The sequence below is a fragment of the Endocarpon pusillum genome, assembly GCF_000464535.1.
Source record: "Endocarpon pusillum Z07020 unplaced genomic scaffold scaffold4993, whole genome shotgun sequence".
Classification (NCBI taxonomy): Eukaryota; Fungi; Ascomycota; class Eurotiomycetes; order Verrucariales; family Verrucariaceae; genus Endocarpon; species Endocarpon pusillum.
The window spans coordinates 342,169-360,435 of record NW_006916474.1 but is presented as its reverse complement, the minus strand read 5'-3'; the positions used below and the strand labels follow the sequence as shown (position 1 = coordinate 360,435).

General features: G+C 49.2%; 5 protein-coding genes across 5 annotated transcripts; 4 read left to right on the top strand and 1 right to left on the bottom strand.

Moving 5' to 3' along the window:
• Nucleotides 1-452: 452 nt before the first annotated feature.
• EPUS_00352 (uncharacterized protein) lies at nucleotides 453-1,463 on the top strand (the record flags this gene model as incomplete). Its single annotated transcript, XM_007806009.1, has 2 exons — nucleotides 453-612; nucleotides 667-1,463. The coding sequence occupies 2 exons, from the start codon at nucleotides 453-455 to the stop codon at nucleotides 1,461-1,463; spliced, it is 957 nt and encodes a 318-aa protein (XP_007804200.1).
• Nucleotides 1,464-3,381: 1,918 nt separating this feature from the next.
• On the top strand, nucleotides 3,382-3,813 carry EPUS_00351 (uncharacterized protein; the record flags this gene model as incomplete). The annotated part of the gene is made up of 1 exon (XM_007806008.1): nucleotides 3,382-3,813. The coding sequence occupies one exon, from the start codon at nucleotides 3,382-3,384 to the stop codon at nucleotides 3,811-3,813; it is 432 nt and encodes a 143-aa protein (XP_007804199.1).
• A 2,801-nt stretch (nucleotides 3,814-6,614) lies between these two features.
• On the bottom strand, nucleotides 6,615-7,445 carry EPUS_00350 (uncharacterized protein; the record flags this gene model as incomplete). The annotated part of the gene is made up of 1 exon (XM_007806007.1): nucleotides 6,615-7,445. The coding sequence occupies one exon, from the start codon at nucleotides 7,443-7,445 to the stop codon at nucleotides 6,615-6,617; it is 831 nt and encodes a 276-aa protein (XP_007804198.1).
• Nucleotides 7,446-10,370: 2,925 nt separating this feature from the next.
• Nucleotides 10,371-11,230, top strand: EPUS_00349 (uncharacterized protein; the record flags this gene model as incomplete). Its single annotated transcript, XM_007806006.1, has 2 exons — nucleotides 10,371-10,928; nucleotides 10,979-11,230. 2 exons carry the CDS (start codon nucleotides 10,371-10,373, stop codon nucleotides 11,228-11,230), a joined length of 810 nt encoding a protein of 269 aa, XP_007804197.1.
• A 1,410-nt stretch (nucleotides 11,231-12,640) lies between these two features.
• On the top strand, nucleotides 12,641-17,559 carry EPUS_00348 (uncharacterized protein; the record flags this gene model as incomplete). Its single annotated transcript, XM_007806005.1, has 6 exons — nucleotides 12,641-12,817; nucleotides 12,927-14,108; nucleotides 14,161-14,719; nucleotides 15,592-15,870; nucleotides 15,949-16,122; nucleotides 16,175-17,559. The coding sequence occupies 6 exons, from the start codon at nucleotides 12,641-12,643 to the stop codon at nucleotides 17,557-17,559; spliced, it is 3,756 nt and encodes a 1,251-aa protein (XP_007804196.1).
• Nucleotides 17,560-18,267: the final 708 nt, after the last annotated feature.

Here is an 18,267-nt window from a genome sequence, read left to right as displayed (position 1 = left end):
AGTCTGTACCATAGTAAGTCAACAGTGATTCCCCTCCTTCGTCTCACCTTCCAGCATCATGTGGATCGAGAGCCCCTGCACCCAAAAAGGCTACCACTATGTCAGTTTCCACCTTCCCATCTTGGTTCTCGGTTTGCAAGTGTCGTCGATCACGTCGATCAAATTCCCTAAGATCGATTCTTGTTATTCCATCCCATCCATCGAACCTCAGTCGGATCCTTGTTATTGCCATGCTGCCCAGGGCCTTGCATCTCCCAGCTCTCTTTACAGTGTCCACACCCTCGGCCTTCTTAGCCCATCGCTGCCTTCAAGACCCGTGGTGTAGCATTTGTGATTTGTTGTGAGCATCCTTTTCTGGCCAGGACACGAGCAGAAGCACCTTGGAATGATCCCTTGGATCAGCCGCTTAAAAGAACTACGCACTGCATCAACGGGCTCGTGGTGTTTGCAGCATGTCAGCAAGGTATTCAAGGCCGGCGTCGCGCGAGTATTCGTACACTCGACGTGTTCAAAGACCACCATCACCACCCATGGATGATCCGAGCTCGGCAAGGTTTTCTCTGCCTTCAATATCTACCTTGATCGAAGCGGCGGATGAGGGAACAGGCAGAGGTATTTGAGTCATCTGCGCGCGTTCTCTTCTCAAGACTGACAACGCATTTGCAGAGAGGTTGCAAATCGATCCCAGGCTTCAAAAGGTTGTGGTTGATCCACAGTTGTTGGCCCAGAGTCAGGAGAGGTCCCCGATCGTGAGCAATCCCACAAGTCCTTTGCCACCGACCCCTCCTTTACGCCCAAGGACGGGATCTGACACCTGTCATCATCAGTCGCCTGCAACAAACCCATCGCACTCCCCTGCATCCGCCACTTCTGGCAGTGAGAGGCGAGCCCCTGCTTCCGCAATCAAAGACGTGGAGGCGCATTCGCGACGTCAGATGGATTACCCGCCCGTCCCTCAGGATCGACCGGTACGAGTGTTGCAAGGACCGCTCTCACCATACACTGCTTCCTCCTACGGTTCCCCCAGCAATGGTTCCGTATCATCATACCAGAGCTCCCCCATCGATGGCTCCAACAACCACGGTTCGGCGTATCAACGTGCTTTGCCCTCAAACTTCCCGCCCATGTCCTCTTACGATGAGCCCGCTGGACAATACATCTCTCATGCGACTCCTGCTTGGCAGCATCATCATCACTTTCCGCACTCTGCATCCACCCCTTATCCGCCCAATCAAGACAGATATATCTGCGGCACGTGCAACAAAGCGTTCTCCAGGCCCAGTTCCTTGAAAATACACACATATTCTCACACAGGTGAAAAACCGTGGAAGTGCCAAGTTCCAGGCTGTGGGAAGACGTTCAGCGTCAGGAGCAACATGAAGCGGCATGAGAAAGGCTGCCATGGTGACGGCGGGTACCCAAACGGTAGTCTTGGTCGAGAGAGTCCAGAGAGCGCATCCTAGTTCAAGACTGTATGTTAGTTGGATCTGCCTGCAGCTGAGGCTGGATCATATTACTTTTCTACGAGCATCTTTGAGTCGGCAAAAGATGAAGGACATGACACAGTCCACCAAAAGCGTTGTACTTTCAGGAAAACCACAATTGCGATCCGTAAAGGCGGCCTATGAGCATCCGAAACTTATGGGCATAGAGCTCATGCTAACGATAGACCTTCGGCGTGCTCCATTCAGGACATCTATTGGAAATATGCATCCATGTGGAAGTTTTACAATCACGTCTCCGATATGCCGTGGCACAAGTCCTCAGTGCCGCAAAGGGCTTCCTCCAACACGGAACTTGAATGCAGAAACTTCTTCAGCATCTAGCTACCTTAAGTCCAAACCTTCTGCACCAACACAAAGCGTGCTGGCCTTGCTCTAGCCGCGAGCGGTGCCACAAACATATGGAAAGAGGCCCAACGCAACCCCTAAAATGCTGCCAAACTCGATGAGTCTGCCCTGTGGCACAGAATCGGCGGGCAATTTTACTCGCGGCCACAACAAGTGGTCTGAAAGGGTCGATCACAACCCGCGGTTCAGAATGAAATATCCTCCTCGCGTTTATGGCCATCACTACAGATCATCCTAGTCCGTTGGTGCTCATTCTAGCACATGCTACGTTATTTTGAAAGCATGTTGAGCGCATCTCGCTACAAAACCGATACGTTTCCCAGAGAGGAAGAGCTTGTAGGGCTGTGTATCCGCGCCGTGTTTCCCTCTTGTGCTTGCGCCAGAAATCTTGGCGCCATCCGCTACAAATCAGGTCGGAAACGTGATGTGGCGCTACTTCTTCCGATTTCGGTGGCTTTGACATTCCGAACTCGCGGTGGCGGGATCTTCCCCTACACATATTCGACCTCATGCCGCGCTCTTGGTCCTATCAGTGATCATAGAAGCAGGAGTGAGTGCAAACACCCCGACACCCCGAAAGTCATCACAAGCACACAAGCACACAAGCCTTCTCCTTGATCACTGATCTCGTAAATGAACGAGGCGATGTCAAAGGTTCGGCATGGGGCATCCTCACCCCGTTATTCTCCTTCTACATCCCTTCATAGGTTTTACTACTGTGCGCAAACCGCAAGCGTGAAATAGAGATATCCGGACGGCGCTTCTTCTTCTATCGTTTCTTAGATCTTAGATTACAGCCTTTCTGTGGTCTGCGGGGCAAGATGATTCGATCCCAAGAGGTCCGGTATTCTCCAGTGGCTTGGAATCATCGCTGCTATCACAAGTGATATTGAAGTGACTGCAGCCACTTGCCCAGATCAGCTTATCTTACAGGTGCGACCTGCATAAGCCTCCATCATGTTGAGAAGCCAAGTGGTGACGGCTGGCATGATTGGATGATTGCATGACTGGATGCAGGTTGTGCTTGCAGAGGTGACCCACTAACCCCAGGCCGTTTGGGCGGTTAAGCAAGCTTCCCGCCCCTTATCGATTGGTTAAGTCGACTCTTCCTATCCCGCTAGTTGTTAGCCCTCCTCCCCATCACTCCCTGTTCTCAACCCCTAGAGTTTCCCCTCCTGCAAACGATACTGGTCAGCGGGTATATAGACGCTCAACTTCCCCAATGCCCATCCTCTTCTAACACAACTCGTTTCATCCAGTCCATAATTCCACTCCCCAATTGTTTGTTCACCTTTCGTACTCATTGGCTGGTCCAATCGAATTCCTGCATCCTTGCTCGACTGCATTTCCTCCACCAATCTTTTGGCCTAGGCACTCTTCCAAAACAGAACCTTACCCCACATTGGCCACGCTGCCCTTGTTGATCAAGAGCAACTATCCCAATCGTCAATCCCAACCGGATTACTATCATTGCAACATAATCCCTCTTATCATTCATCAGACAACAGACAAACCACACATCACCGCGAAAATGCTTGCATCATCAACCCGCTCCATTAAGCCCAAACTCTCCCTCAGCATTTCCACTGCTGCTCAATCTTCGTCCCGACCATCCCTCTCCCTCAAATCGCCCATGACGGCTACCCACGCCCTACCCCGAACGCCTGTCTCCCCATCGCCATGCTCCCCCACCGCCCGTAACACGCGCCTCAACCAGCGCGGCTACTCGACTCTGCAGCAGCCAAGCTTTGCCTACGCCAACACCAGCTCGCAGAGGAGTATCCTCAAGAAAGCATCGACTTCATCATCGCCATCCAGCGCGGCGAGTAGCGGCAGTAGACGGTTACAGTTCAGAGAGGAGCCGACCGTGTATGCCATCACGCCGATTGAGGCCGGAGAGGACTATTATGGCGCGTATACGAAGATGAGTCGCGAGGAGAGACGGTGGACTCCTAGGCGATGAGGTCGCCGAGGGAGTCGGAGAGTCTCGTTTGATGCTTGACACTTTGACATGTGCGGGCCTCGTGCCGGTCTAAAACTTTAGCGTGATGAACCCTGAATGACTGGAATCATGTTGAGATGAGCGGTTTGAATAGGTTAATGATCAAGTGATCAGACTGCCACCGAAAAGGTCTAATAAATTTTTTCCAAAGCCTATGCTCGCAATACGCTGCAATACCTACTCCTACGTCTCTTATTTTGGGGGGCTTGTTTCCCTTGTCACTTAGTCACGCTAGCCAGTATTCGTGCTACAATCCTCCTTGGGATGATTGCACCTCCGCTACTGGTGATTGCTAGGCATACAGGTTGCCAAGGCGGACGTACTGACATCGAAACAATAATTTACTACTATATCACTCTTAGCATGATTTGCATTGATGGGTCAATAACTACCGGGTAGTCACTGTTCTGTGATGCGTTCCGGCAGGCTATACGAAGTCGTGTACCCTACTACAGTATGAGGCAGAAGTATTGTTAGCACAGTGCTAAGAATAACTAGTTCTAATACGTCTCTACACCCAATTCCAGAAGCTACTTCTTATGCCTACCCACACAAATCATCTCTATCCATACCGCTTAGCCCATTCTGTTCTAACCATGTCGTCCAGCAGTACCTATTACGCCTCTGAGTTACTAGCTTCGTGCTAACAATACTTCTGCCTCATACCGTAGTAAGTCGTTGCACGCGCTAATATCACAGCCTTCCAAATATAGCTAGTACTGACTAATCCGAGCAAGCGGCTATGGTGGCTAGTAGTGTAGGTGCATCATACTAAGAAAGCCTCTGTATACTTTAGGGACTACTTAAGCCTCATTTGAAGTCATGGCCATTTATATTAAAGGTCTTCTTGTACTGAGACTCGTCTAGACACGCCCGCAAGTCACCCAGCCAGTTATGTAGGCCTCAGGCCTTAGCCACCGTTATAGCTACTAGCTTTTCACCTCAATATTTAGCGCGTTCAACTACTTATGGTGCACAACTCTGTACTACCCGGGGGCCTGAAGTAATGTTAGCCTGGTGCGAAGAGCAGCTAGTTATCATCAGTTACGAGGACACAGTGTTGTGATTCGTCAGTACAAAATTTGTTCCCTTTGCATCTATTTATTCTGATGCGTCAAATCATTACATCTAACTTCTTTTGAACATAGCTGTTCTGTACAGAAAGGGTTTACAAGTCTATATACTAGCGCTGAATAACAGTACTTTAGGGGCCACCCGGTAGTATACTCCGGGATTCTGTAATCCTCATCGGTTTCCGTCACTTTTTGTACCATGCCAAGAGCTACGCCACCCGATTTGTTCCGGTTTCGATGCGGCTCCGCGCACGGGTGGGCCCGAAGGCCCAGCTTGAAAGCCCAAGTGATGGTCATGGTAAGTTATTGGTAGAGACACAGCCTAGTTCCTTTTAACCATACAACAATGGCACACCCTAGAAGAGGTAGATTGAAGGTAACTGTGTCTCTCACCTATCCCTTCGTGGTTTGTCACCAGGGGGCAGAGGGGCATGCCTTTCACACCCCCTCTTTTCTGCTCGTTTGTTCGTTACTTTGGGCGGCAATACATACTAACTAGTACTACGATACATCAGGTTTCTGATATTTGAATTGTTCTGCAGGCTTGATCTTTATATTTTCAAAGACACACTCACCCCATTTTACATGAGATGGTTCGATCTCCATGTCTTGGGCTGGGAAATCGATGTTACTTTCGATGATGTAAGAGGGTGTGGTCCAGGTCCTTAATCACGACGAACCTTCTTTGTTTCCTCTTTCGCAACGGTCCTACCAACCAAAAAGAGCTCGAATTTCTAGGCATCCTGCTCTAGAATGATTACTATGATGCACTTCAGGCACTGGCTAGACCTGAGAGAGAGAGAGACACTGGTCAAGGGGCCAAGGATGTGAATCACGGGGTTCTTTCATTCTTTTGAGCAAAATTCATTAGTCTGGTTTCAAGCTGTTTTTTCCGGGTCTGGCTTCGGCAGGGGGTATTGTGATCTTTAGGTAAAACAGGAACCACAAGGGCACTTGAACTGGTGAATGAATGAATGGGTTACTCATACAGGATAATAATATTCCTTAACTCCAGATGCATTAGAATCTATGTGTGCTATGAAAAGGGGATCCATCCTTTTGCTCTCTTCCTTTCTGTTTCGGGAGCTTTGCTTCGTCTTGCCGCGCCGCCAACGCTAGTGTAACGTGCATCAGCTCTGCGTGCCTGAGCGACTGTTTTGCATGCCAGCAGCCTATCTGTTCTGCTAGATTGTCGTCACCGGATCGTGCCAGCACGAAAAGGGCGCCCTGCTTCTCCGTTGGTGAAGATAAATTCGTAAAATGTTGCTCGTTAACTCACCTCTTGGGGCTGGGTTCTGGGCATTGCTTTTGCACGAGAGGCTTGAGGGTTTGAGGCTTGGGAGTTTGCGACTTGGGACGACGGACGATGGGTCTTATGTAGTCTGTTGAGTGACAACACCAGGTTTTGTGACAGTCCGAGATCTTGAACTTATCGGGCCCTCTAGTCATGGCGCACATTTTGTTGATGAATGGTTGGGTGGGTTGGACTGGTGGAGGTGGAGGTGCTGATGCTAATGCTAAGATGGCGAGGAAATATTTCGAGAAAGAGATCAATGTCTTCGTGACAGGCTTTTTATTTTTCTACGTGATGCGCTCAGACCAGCCTGCTGTGTTCCAACGTCTCTTTGTATGTAAGAGACTGAAGTTCGCGAGACGCCTTCAAACAAAAGGCGAACCCATGCGAGAGACCTAGCACGACATCTCAAATTTGAAGTTCTTCCCATTTCTTAGCCATTCCGTGATTTCTTCGAGCGCGTCATTGTCATTGCTGGGAAGTGATGTGAGTACCTTCTCATCGGACCACTCAACAGTCTTGCCGACGTTTTCAAGTGAACCACCAATAGGTGTACATGAAGCAAAATCAATGATGATTGGTGTCTCATCGTCCGCGGCAGGGAACATGACGTTGCTTGGATTGAGGTCATTGTGAACCAGTCCTAGAGAGTGTAGGTGTTCAAGACCGCTTCTGATTCCTTCCATGCATGAATGCATATCTTTTAGAGGTCGTTGAGTAGCGTCAAACCATCGTTTGCCATGAGATCCAGGATTGACTCTTGACATCAAAGATTCATGGTACCTGTCAAAACAGAGGCCTGTAATACGGCCATTCTTGACTTGACACCCATGATATTTGCTGATGTTTGGGTGGGGATGACGCATGAGTTTTTCGTAGATGGTTGCCTCCTTGAGGATCGCATCCCCCAGAGCTGTGGGCTTAGTTGGGTCATAACGCAGCATAGCAGCTTCTTTGACATAACAGTTTGGTGGAAGCGGATCAGGAGCACGGGTGTAATGCTTTGGGAAAGCACAACTTAGATGGGCTTCTGGTATCAAGACACTGTCAAAGATGTCTGCAAACTTGACTTCCTCCTTGGACCGGTATCGTACATGCGACCAGCCCTTGTAGAATGCTCCTCCAAGACGGTAGAGGACAACGTTCAAGTCATACTCCAAGTCACCGTTGATCTGGGAGAACTTTTCTGCTGTGAACAGAATTTCTAGTTCAAGGAACTTGGACATTGTATTGGTTAAGGCGTCAATGCTGTTAATGGTAAGAAGATCAAACCGAGAATAAAGTTTGGAAGCCCAATGTATGAGGTAAAAATTGGTCAGTAACGATCAAGCACAAGAGTGTGAGAGACACAGATTATATAGCTTTCGGTGCAGCAAAATCTGTGTCTCCAGTGACAGCATTCCACCATATTGGTCTTCAATGGAATGTAGTACGTGCAAATCATCTGAGCTTTGATCACTTGTAGTAAGGAATGCGCAAACTCTGTTTTCAGAATGCCGTGAACAGTGCTTGTGGAAAAAGATCAATGAAAAAGTCACAAACATGCTATTCCTCGTATTTTCTCGGCAACCGCAAGCAGCTTGACATGCCAATGAGCACTACGTAGAGAACGAAGGAGGGCACGCTGGTTGCCCAAAGTTTGAGCTGATGGAATGGAGAGGTTGGATCAGATGAAGCAACGTGATGGAAGAGTAGAGTCTGGAATGCAGCAAGAATGACAGCAGAATAGAGGTGAGCTGGGATTTAGACCGCTGAACTGAGAGAAATGAGTACTTGGGAAGGAAGAGTAAAACAGCCTTCCTGTTTTACTGTAGGTATTTCCTTTGCTCATTCAGAGGAAAGCCAGATGAGGACGAGACCCATAAAACCCTCATGCCAACGAATACCTGGCTTCACGCAGAAATCTTTTGTCATATCAGTGCCGGAGTAGCTGGCACTGGAAGTTACCAGGCCGAGTCTTTGCTTGTCACTGTTAAAGAGGGCACTCGGGATCGACGGGTTGTGAGGGTGTGGGTGTGGGCGCATGCGGGAGAATGCACAAAGCTGGTGGCCGAACTCTGCCGTGTGATACAAGTCCCTATTCCACCACATGGTCAGGCACTTTTTAAATAGGGTATGAGGCACCCATCCGGTTGTTCCATGCCTGTTCTCGTTGAATAATCGGTCCAAGGTGCAGAACAGTATGGTTGACCTTGCTTCCAATTGTGCTCTTGGATGACCCCTCTGTCAGTCATATCACCGTCTCCCCGTCAGGGTTCTGCGCCCATTCTCATACTCGTATGATCAAGACTAGCGATGGCGTGACTGGAACACAACGTCGCCATGAATAACCATGATCTGCTTTCCAAAGGGCCCTTGTTGCTAAGGAGAGAACAATCATGCTGGCCTTGATAGCCACTGAGTCATGATTCCTATCATAGCCCTCCCCCATCCATCCATCAAATGTAGATCGATCGGTTCCGCACTCCGACGCCAGGGTTTTGAGGCTGCTATCCCAGTTCTGCCCATGCCACTGCTGTCACTCTCCTGCACTTGACCTTGCAAGGCTGGTGCGCCTTAGGCAGTTGTACTACTTACCAATCTCTTCTGACTATGCAAGCCAGAGCGATGAGCAGCACGAGATGGTCGCTGTGAGCAATACTGCACTGTGCTCTGTTCCATCAGCGCCTCTCCATAGTAGCAGCGCCTGGGTTTATCTGCAGTGCTGCATAAGGAGAGTTGAGGCGCAGACTTATGTAAGATGATGCTTGGCGTACACCCATGGATTTTGCTGACGTGTGATTCTATCTCAGCCGCATAATCAATTGGAGTGTCCTTGTGGTCACTTCTGGCCTCGGTGCCCCAATCAGCGGGCGGCTGTCTGCGCCCAGGACACTGGACAATGGGTGATGGCTATCCTGAGTGTCTTTTCCCGTCCGCTACGTGTTGTTTGTTTGGGATCGGCATCCAGCGTCTGTCAAAAACAAGAGTGTGGTCTGTGATCTATTTTAGATCCGGTTCCCCAATGATCTGCTCCAATCAAAAGAGCGGCGCTTGTCTGACACCCACCTCAATTCAGCCCCTAATTCTGAACAAAAAGCCAACCTCCATGTCCATGTTCATTACATGCCCGGACCAAACGGTGGCCCTCCTTGACCAACAGCGCCTGTTGTGTCAGAAGCTCTAGCCCTGCGGTTTCATCTTCCACCAAGCCTCCGATCAGCAGCGCATGCGCATGCTCATGCTGACTACTCGCGATACCCACTTGTTCAAGGATTGGGGCAGATTCCAATACCCGGCTTCAGGTTGTGCTCACAGATGCCATGACCATGGTCCAAACCGGGTCAAACAGACACAACACCAGGATTAGCTTATCTGTGACAAACCCAAAATCCTTCATCAACAGAGCAAATGGCAGTAGGGTCAACGTTCGCGGACCTTCCCGCAGCAATTATCCGCAAAGATTCCAGGTACCAGAATAGCGGCGGACACTGATTGGTCTGAACTCGGCCCCTCATGCAGTCTCAATATTAAACATGCTGCTTTTTGATCAAAGAGGACAAGTATGCGGCGTCTGGTGCATTTTTGACGCTCTGAAACTTTCCACGAGGGCTAAGCTGTTGTTCCTCTACGCTCATTCATCCAATTCAACTAGCAGGGATTTCATGAAACTGTGGCTATATATTCTTTCCCTCAGATAGACGCACAGGTAGGAAGATCTGACAGTCCAGGCTCAATTTAGGTAGGCTTCGCGTCTACAAAGATGAATTTGCCGCCCTCAGAGTTTCAATTCGATGTTATTCTTGCATTCGGTCGAGCACCAAAGGGCTTTTATAAGATTACGCCCCTGCATCAACTTCAGATCGTACTCACTCAGATTTCTTCTGAACCAAGTCAGCAGCCTTCTGATCCTTTCCTTTGCATTCGTCTTTTGTTTCTGCCTCGCACTGCCACATCATCCAGCCTGTTCGAGCCGTACCGACCCTTACCCTTCTCCTGTCGTTCCTACTGTGTAGCCAATTCCAAGCCCTGTCTCATTAGTTTTGGCCGTTGGTCACCGTTTTCCGACCCGCTGTGGAAATCACTTGGTTATGCCCAAGCAGCCCGCTAGTGAACGTACGTCACGAAGATCGGCTCCATATATTCTTTCGGTTTCCACCTCCGTCACCACCATGCCCGGACAGGTTTACATGCCCTTGGTAGCAGCAGCACCTCATGAGTGGCAAATCTCCTATGATCATATGCAACACAACATGATGCCCTTACAGGATGTGATGAACCCGGAGCCACCGACATCACACCATCCGTCACAGCCTTCTCCCTACCTGCCTCATCACCCTCAGCAGCAACCTCCTCATCACCCACAACAGCAACACCAACGACCAGCATTGCAACATCAGCCGCCTTCTCGTCATCGTCCTGAACCGCCTCCAACACCCACTTTCCAGCAAGGCCAAAGCGGGCCATGGTCCACCCATGATGACGATGTGCTTGTGCAAGCGAGGACCATGAATATGGCATGGGGAGCAATTCACGAAAAGCATTTCCCAACCAAGACAGCCAACGCTTGTCGGAAGCGGTATGAGCGGCTAATGCTTAGACGTCGAGGAAATGAATGGGACGAAGACCGGACTGCAAGACTTGCCGTAGCATATAAAGAGATGCGAGAGGAGATGTGGAGCCCGTTGGCCAAAAGGTTGGGGGAACGATGGGAACATGTCGAGAAAACTGTGAGTTATCTTTCCACAGTCTGTTTCGTTCTGAAGCTAACATTATTCAGTGTATGGAGAAGGGACTAAGGAACATGCTTACTCTTGCATCCAGCCAAACTCGAGGCAACTCAAATCGGCAAACAAACACCAGTCCCGGCTACGAAAACGATCAATATCCTCGTGATCGTGACCGAGCAGAACGAGAAGACAGTGGTATTGCCTTTGCACCGGAGAGTTCCAGTCGCCGATCTAGCCACAGCAACGGCGGAGCGGTCTCATCGTGGCAACAACATGTTTTACCACCACCTCGACGGCAATAGTCACTCACAAGACATACCGTGCATGGAGGCAGTCACCAGAAGGCAGGTCATCAGGGATTTGGAATGTGCATTGCAGTAATCATTAGGACATGATTGCATGATAAGGGGTTGCATTTGCTTGTGATGCAATTACTGTTCTGCGGATTTCACTGTATATATAGAAAAGTGTTATAACCACATAGACTTCGAAATTCAAGCGCAGAGCACATTTGTTCGGTCTTTTCATCCTGGTCTATGCCTTTGTCAGCAATGTGTCATTTCAACAATGTGCATGTGGGAAGAGATGGGACGAGATGGAAGATGGAAGATGGAAGATGGAAGATGGAAGATGGAAGATGGATGGGCCACGAAATTTGAGAAAAAGTTTATTTCAAGTTAGTTAATCAGAATTGAAATATAGAGAATACACTATATCTCAGCCACATCGATTCATTATGCAAATCTGTACAAGCAAGCCGAACAGGTCAGGAAGAATCATTACACTATCTACAAGGAAGCTAGCTACGAGGGTTGCGCTGACATTTAAAAAGATTAATTAGATGTTGCACTTATCAGTAGTAAACAACCGACCAAACCTCTTTAATCTGAACGTATGACCTGACAACTTGGCCTAAACCTTGGCAACTAGATACAAGAAAAAACGATTGCTATCTATATCAGTCAATAATACACCTTATATAGAAATTGATAAACAAAAATAAGAGAAGCCGAAGGTGGGGACCAAACCCGCAACCTTGAGGTGACTTAGAGATAAGAGCCACACGCTCTTCCAATTGACGTAACCCGGCATGTTTTCCACCAAATAGGATAAATTTTACTATAATCCAATAAACAAATCTCTCCTAAGAGGGTAGGAGGGAAAATCTAGCGCGGAACCAGTAACCGAACCTTCAAGGAAATAGCAGGAGAGAACCCGAGCGGAAGCGGAAAATGATTTCTCTGCCAAAACAGCACCAGAAACCAGTAGCGAGTGCGTCAGCGTCTCAGCATGTAATAGGTTCGGCTAACCTTCTAGGAACGGTCGATGCATTAGTGGATGCGGCTACAGACCAAAAAATATTTAGAGTTTCAGGGACGAGAAAGCTCGAACTGTGGATACCCTAATAAATATTTGAGATCCAGATCACCCTTTTCAAGCACATTATCTCCCCCATGATGTCGACCCGCTCATTACCCACTGCCATAGCTCATGCTTGATGACAGATCTACGTATCAGTCCTTTCATTTCTTGGTAAAGCGGTCAGCCACCGACTCCATCCTCTTTGGTGCACCCTCCCGCTAGCTACAGAGGTACTGATCTCTGTGCCTCTGTGACGACGCAACCAAGATCCTCCCCACCGCCTTGTTCGGCGCTTTCCCAATCCGGCGGGTACCCTGATAAGTACTACTGCAGTTACAGAAGTCAGCATCATGGCGACAGCGACAAAGAAGATCAAAGAGTCACTTGTTGGCACGAATGAAGAGGCGCAATTATCACAAGAAGTCCGAGCCAACTTCATGAAACATGCTAAGCGAGATGAAGATGGAGAGCTCTATATGGACTCCGAAGATTTCATTAATGCTATTGCGCCTCCTGAAGAAGATTACGTGAGTCACGCTTCACTTCCCACTTGGTTGATCCCGCACAGGATGAAGGAATTCTGTGTCACTTACCGTGTCACTTAATGTACGTTATTGACGATTCTGTCTTGTATAGCACAAGATTAAACGCGAACAATATTCTCTCCTCTTTCATGTTGCAGATCGACGAAGAACGGGAAAAGTCCGACTGTCCGACTGGGCTACATTTGAACACTTGCTTGTCAAACCGGACGCGGAATACGAGATTGCCTTCCGGTTATTCGATGTTGACGGTACCGGCTCGATCAACCAGGAGACGTTCCAAAAACTCTACAACCAGAACAAAGGCCAAGATAGTATCCCTTTTGATTTCAACTCCGAATGGGCATCACTGTACATTGGCGGTAAGAAGAAACGTCATGACATGACGTACCCGCAATTTGCACAGATGATGCGAGGCCTTCAGGGCGAGAGGATACGACAAGCTTTCCACCTGTTTGATAAAGATGGCGACGGATACATCGAACCAGATGATTTCCAGCGCATCATATTAGAAACAGCTAGGCACAAGCTCTCCGACCACCTTCTTGAAAACCTACCAACCCTTTGCAACATCTCTGCTGGCACCAAGATCTCGTATGCAAATGTTAGAGCGTTCCAAAACATCATCCGGGAGATGGACTTGGTCGATCTCATCATTCGAAATGCCACACTCAAATCGGGCGATGGCAAAATTACGCGGACAGACTTCCTTAACGAAGCTGCTAGAGTTACGAGGTTCTCACTATACACACCCATGGAGGCCGACATTCTCTTCCACTTCGCTGGTCTGGACAACCCTTCTGGGCGTCTGGGCATCGAAGATTTTGCCAAGGTGATTGACGCTAGCTGGCAGACAAGTACGGGTGCGCTTGATGAAGTTGCTGAGAAAGCGATATCGACGTCGAGGATGCTCATGCATAATCTTCTGGAGTCGGCACATCACTTTGGACTTGGATCAATTGCTGGCGCTTTCGGTGCTTTCGTGGTATACCCTATCGATCTGGTCAAGACTCGGATGCAAAATCAACGCACGAGTCGGGTTGGCGAGAAACTGTACAATAACAGCATTGACTGTGCGCGAAAAGTTATTCGCAACGAGGGCTTTCGAGGCCTTTACTCGGGCGTCCTTCCACAATTAGTTGGTGTTGCACCAGAAAAGGCTATCAAACTTACCGTCAACGATTTGGTGAGAAACCGCTTTATGAACAAAGAGACGGGAGCTATTTTGTATCGATACGAGCTGTTAGCAGGTGGTTCTGCTGGGGCATGTCAAGTGGTGAGTCCAAATGTATCATCGGTTCGTATCCAATGTTGATTGCATCCCGCAGGTCTTCACGAATCCTCTCGAAATCGTAAAGATTCGTCTTCAAGTGCAGGGCGAACTTACCAAAAAGGCAGACGCTGCTGTTCCAAAGCGAAGCGCTCTTTGGATTGTCAAGAATCTGGGTCTAGTAGGCCTGTACAAGGGTGCATCAGCTTGTCTGCTCCGCGACGTCCCGTTCTCGGCCATCTATTTCCCAGCGTATGCACATCTGAAGCGAGACGTGTTCGGCGAAAGTCCGCAAAAGAGACTCGGTGTCCTGCAGCTTCTGACGGCTGGTGCGATTGCTGGTATGCCAGCAGCTTATCTCACAACACCCTGCGATGTCATCAAAACCCGCCTTCAGGTCGAAGCAAGAAAAGGCGAAGCGATCTACAACGGGCTTGTCGACTGTGCGAAGAAGGTGTACAAAGATGAAGGTTTTAAGGCGTTCTTCAAGGGTGGACCTGCACGTGTTCTTCGATCCTCACCACAATTCGGCTTTACACTTGCGGCTTATGAAGTTCTTGGGAAGCTTCTACCTATGCCTGGCAGCGGAGAGGCTGAAGAAAAGAAAAAGTTGACGGGTAGGATTGAGCCGGGGCTTGGGTTAAGGGAAGCGCGTGCGCCTTTGCCTTATTTGAGGAGTAGAAACGCGTTGAAAATTATCTTGGATCTGGATGAGAACTTTGGGAGGGTGAGGGTCCCAAAGGGGAAAGAAGGGAGTTGGTTGGGTTTGCCGAAAGTGGCTGCCTGAGATAGTTGCTCCTCTTTAGGACAGTTCCCGAATTGGACATAGAATTCGCATATGCACAGCGTGTGATGGATAGTACTAGACAGCGGGCACCAATGCCATATTGTATAGAAAAACATATTCCGTCGATTTGACAGTTCTATCTTCCTTTCCAGGCATTGGTCTGTACCAGTAGCATATTGCATCAAGGCAGCGGAGTTTCTGAATTCGAAAATCTCAGTTTCATCCTATATCCTGGTGGGTACCTGTACTATTTTGCACTGACTAAGAAGAATTGATTAATTCTTCATTCTATTCCGTGTTAGGTGCCTGTATCATATTGTATTAAGAGAATAGATCTGTTAATCCATAGAGTTCACATTTGTTTTGCTCTTAGACGGTCCTCAGCTCCACATAACAGATGACAATAATTTATAGGAGACAATAAGACAGTAAGCTTTGGCATCTTTGGATATAGTGGTTAGATGGACTCCCAATAGTATTAATAGTTATAGGAGGGAGATAGGGAGACAGTGTGTCAAGGATAGGCTTGGCATATCATCGAATCTGGCCGAGGGCTGTTCAAGGTCTAAGTTATTCTCATCTGGAGAGAAAACAGGGTAGTCCTCTCTTTGGTTATGCTGCCATGATGAAACTGTCAGGTATGGCCCCGATCATGATCCTCTCAAATGAAAAACAACCCAAAAGCTCATCCGGTGACCCCAGGCTGGCAGCCTGTCCTGCTTATCCTTCCAGCAGTAATACTTCTCCATCTCTATGTGGCTCCTTACACGAAAGTCGAGGAGTCTTTCAACATTCAGGCGGCTCATGACATCTTGACTCATGGCATACCACGATTCAACGTCTCGGAGGAGTTTAAGAGGCGGTATGACCACATGACCTTCCCGGGGGCTGTTCCCCGTACCTTCATCGGCGCATTAGTATTGGCAGGCCTTTCTAAACCTGTCCTCTGGGTCAACGAGGCCTTCAATAGACAGTTACTTGGTGAGTGGGAATAGATCACGTTTGCCTGGGAATTCAGACCAACCCACGCAATACGCAAGGCACTAACATATTCCATAGTCCGGGCAGTCTTGGGTGGCTTGAATGCCGTCTCGTTGTTGCACTATGCCCACAGTGCTCGAAAAGCTTTCGGCCGGAGTACAGCGGTGTGGTACATTTTGTTTCAGGCGAGCCAGTTTCATCTCATTTACTATGCATCTCGACCGCTGCCAAACATGTTTGCCTTGGGGCTGAGTACGTCGTTCTCCTATACAGCATTTGGCCTTACTATTGACGACCCTCACAGCCAGCTTAGCCCTTTCGCTGTTGCTTCCGGAGCCAATGCCTGTGCAGGCATCTTTGCAACGGATTCGCCTCGCTATCTTCCTCTTCACGGTAACAGCTATCATCTTCAGGTCTGAGATAGCTCTTCTTCTCTTTTGCCATGCTGCCTACATGGTCATAAAGCAAATTGCTCGATTTGGCCACCTTGCCCATGCGATTGGCCTACTGAGAAGCAGCGTGATCCCTGGCGGCATCGCTGGAACCTTGGTTGGTCTCTGCCTGACCGTACCTGTGGACACGTACTTCTGGCAATCGCCCAACTACCTCTGGCCCGAGCTGTCTGCCTTTCTGTCCAACATCTTTCCTCCAGATGACAGTCTTGGTGCATCAGCATGGGGGACCCAATCATGGCATTGGTACTTCACCAGCGCTCTTCCACGTCTCTTGATAAGACCATTCACATATTTCACACTCTGGCTCATCGCAATCTCCCGAAAGGCGACCTCAGAGTCAGCTCTAGATCTGCTGCTTCCCAATCTCGCATACGTTGCCATCTACAGTTTTCTCCCTCACAAAGAAACGCGCTTCATCTTCCCTGTCATCCCACCCTTGACTCTTGCCGCAGCTCTATCTTCGTCGTACATCTGGACTCGCAGACACCGGATGCTGCTCTACTACTTATTGAGTGTTTTCCTTGTCCTCTCGACGTGTCTCTCCGCTCTGATCGCCCATGCTATCCTCTTGCCACTCTCGGCTCTGTCTTACCCAGGCGCCCATGCGCTTAACGCACTGCATCAGAACGCTGCCTCTAACAACAGCTTTGGAGCAACCGGGGACAATACAAACAGCACCGTTCTCATCCACCTGGACAACCTCTCTACCCAGACCGGAATAACTCGTTTCCTGCAACATGCTCCCTCGTTGACGCGTCAAGGTCCTCAATGGTACTACGACAAATCCGATAACGCCACCGATTTGTTGGATCCATTCTGGTGGACACAGTTTGACTACGCGATCATGGAATCCCCCCAGTTGGCCATTGGAAGTTGGGACGTTGTTACCACCACTCACGGTCTTGGGCCTATCCGGATTCTCCAGCGGGGCGAGAAACGAGAGCAAGAAGGGCTTGTGACTGGTTGGGAGAAGCTGGATGTTTGGACTGATGGGCTGGACATGGTTGCGTTGAACATGTTCGGCCCAGCTGGACTCCAGTTCAGTATGACGGCGCGGCAGTTGCTCCGAGAGGGGTATGGGACTCACTGGCTTCTGGGTAGGGAGTGGAGTTGGACGCGAGGCTGGTGGGTGGATGTAGGATGGGTGCCGAAGCTTTATGTTCTGAAGCAGCGTGAATCTCTCGCCAAAGAGGAAGTGGAGCAACTGTCAGCTTCTGACGCTGCGGTGTCTTGACCATAAGCCGATGGCGCTGCTTGAAGAAAGTTGAAAATCCAGGGGCCAAGCATATTCACCTGGCAGTCACCCGTCTGAGATTCTGGTAAAAGGTCTCACTGGCCTTTTCTCTACACCGATCTGGGGATCAAGGAATGGTACGAGCAGCGCGGCGATCATCTTTCAACTTCCACTATGACAGTACCGCTACCCGGATCGACTTCGCGTGGGGGAAGGAAGCATCCCAGCAGCCTCGCGATCACATCCTTCTTCGGACATGACATTTCACAAGACGATCGATCAGCTGGCCGAGGATCTTTTGGCTCAGCTCGATCTGACTGCAGCCCACGAGGTCGAAACATTGCCGAGAAATCTCTCTATCCACTGGGACAGATATTCCGTCGCTTCGCTTCGCTTCGACCCCGAACCTCGGGTCCAACTCATCCCGCAATCCCAGACGGGTATGTGCGTCATGAGAAGAAAATTGGGTTTTCTTTTATTGGGTGCCTTTTCTTCGGGGGAGGCTGGCCGGGGATGGAGTGTCCACACGAGGAGAAAAGAGAGAGATGGGGGGAGAGGGTTGATGGTAGGGTAGTGGATGCAGAGTCCACGGGGACGAAGTAAAAAAACAAACAAACAAGAAGATATTGATGGTATGTTGAATATGAGAGTCTTCGGCGCGTTCACACGTTCAGACATATCCCTCGGGGGGGGATGGCTTCCGATTTC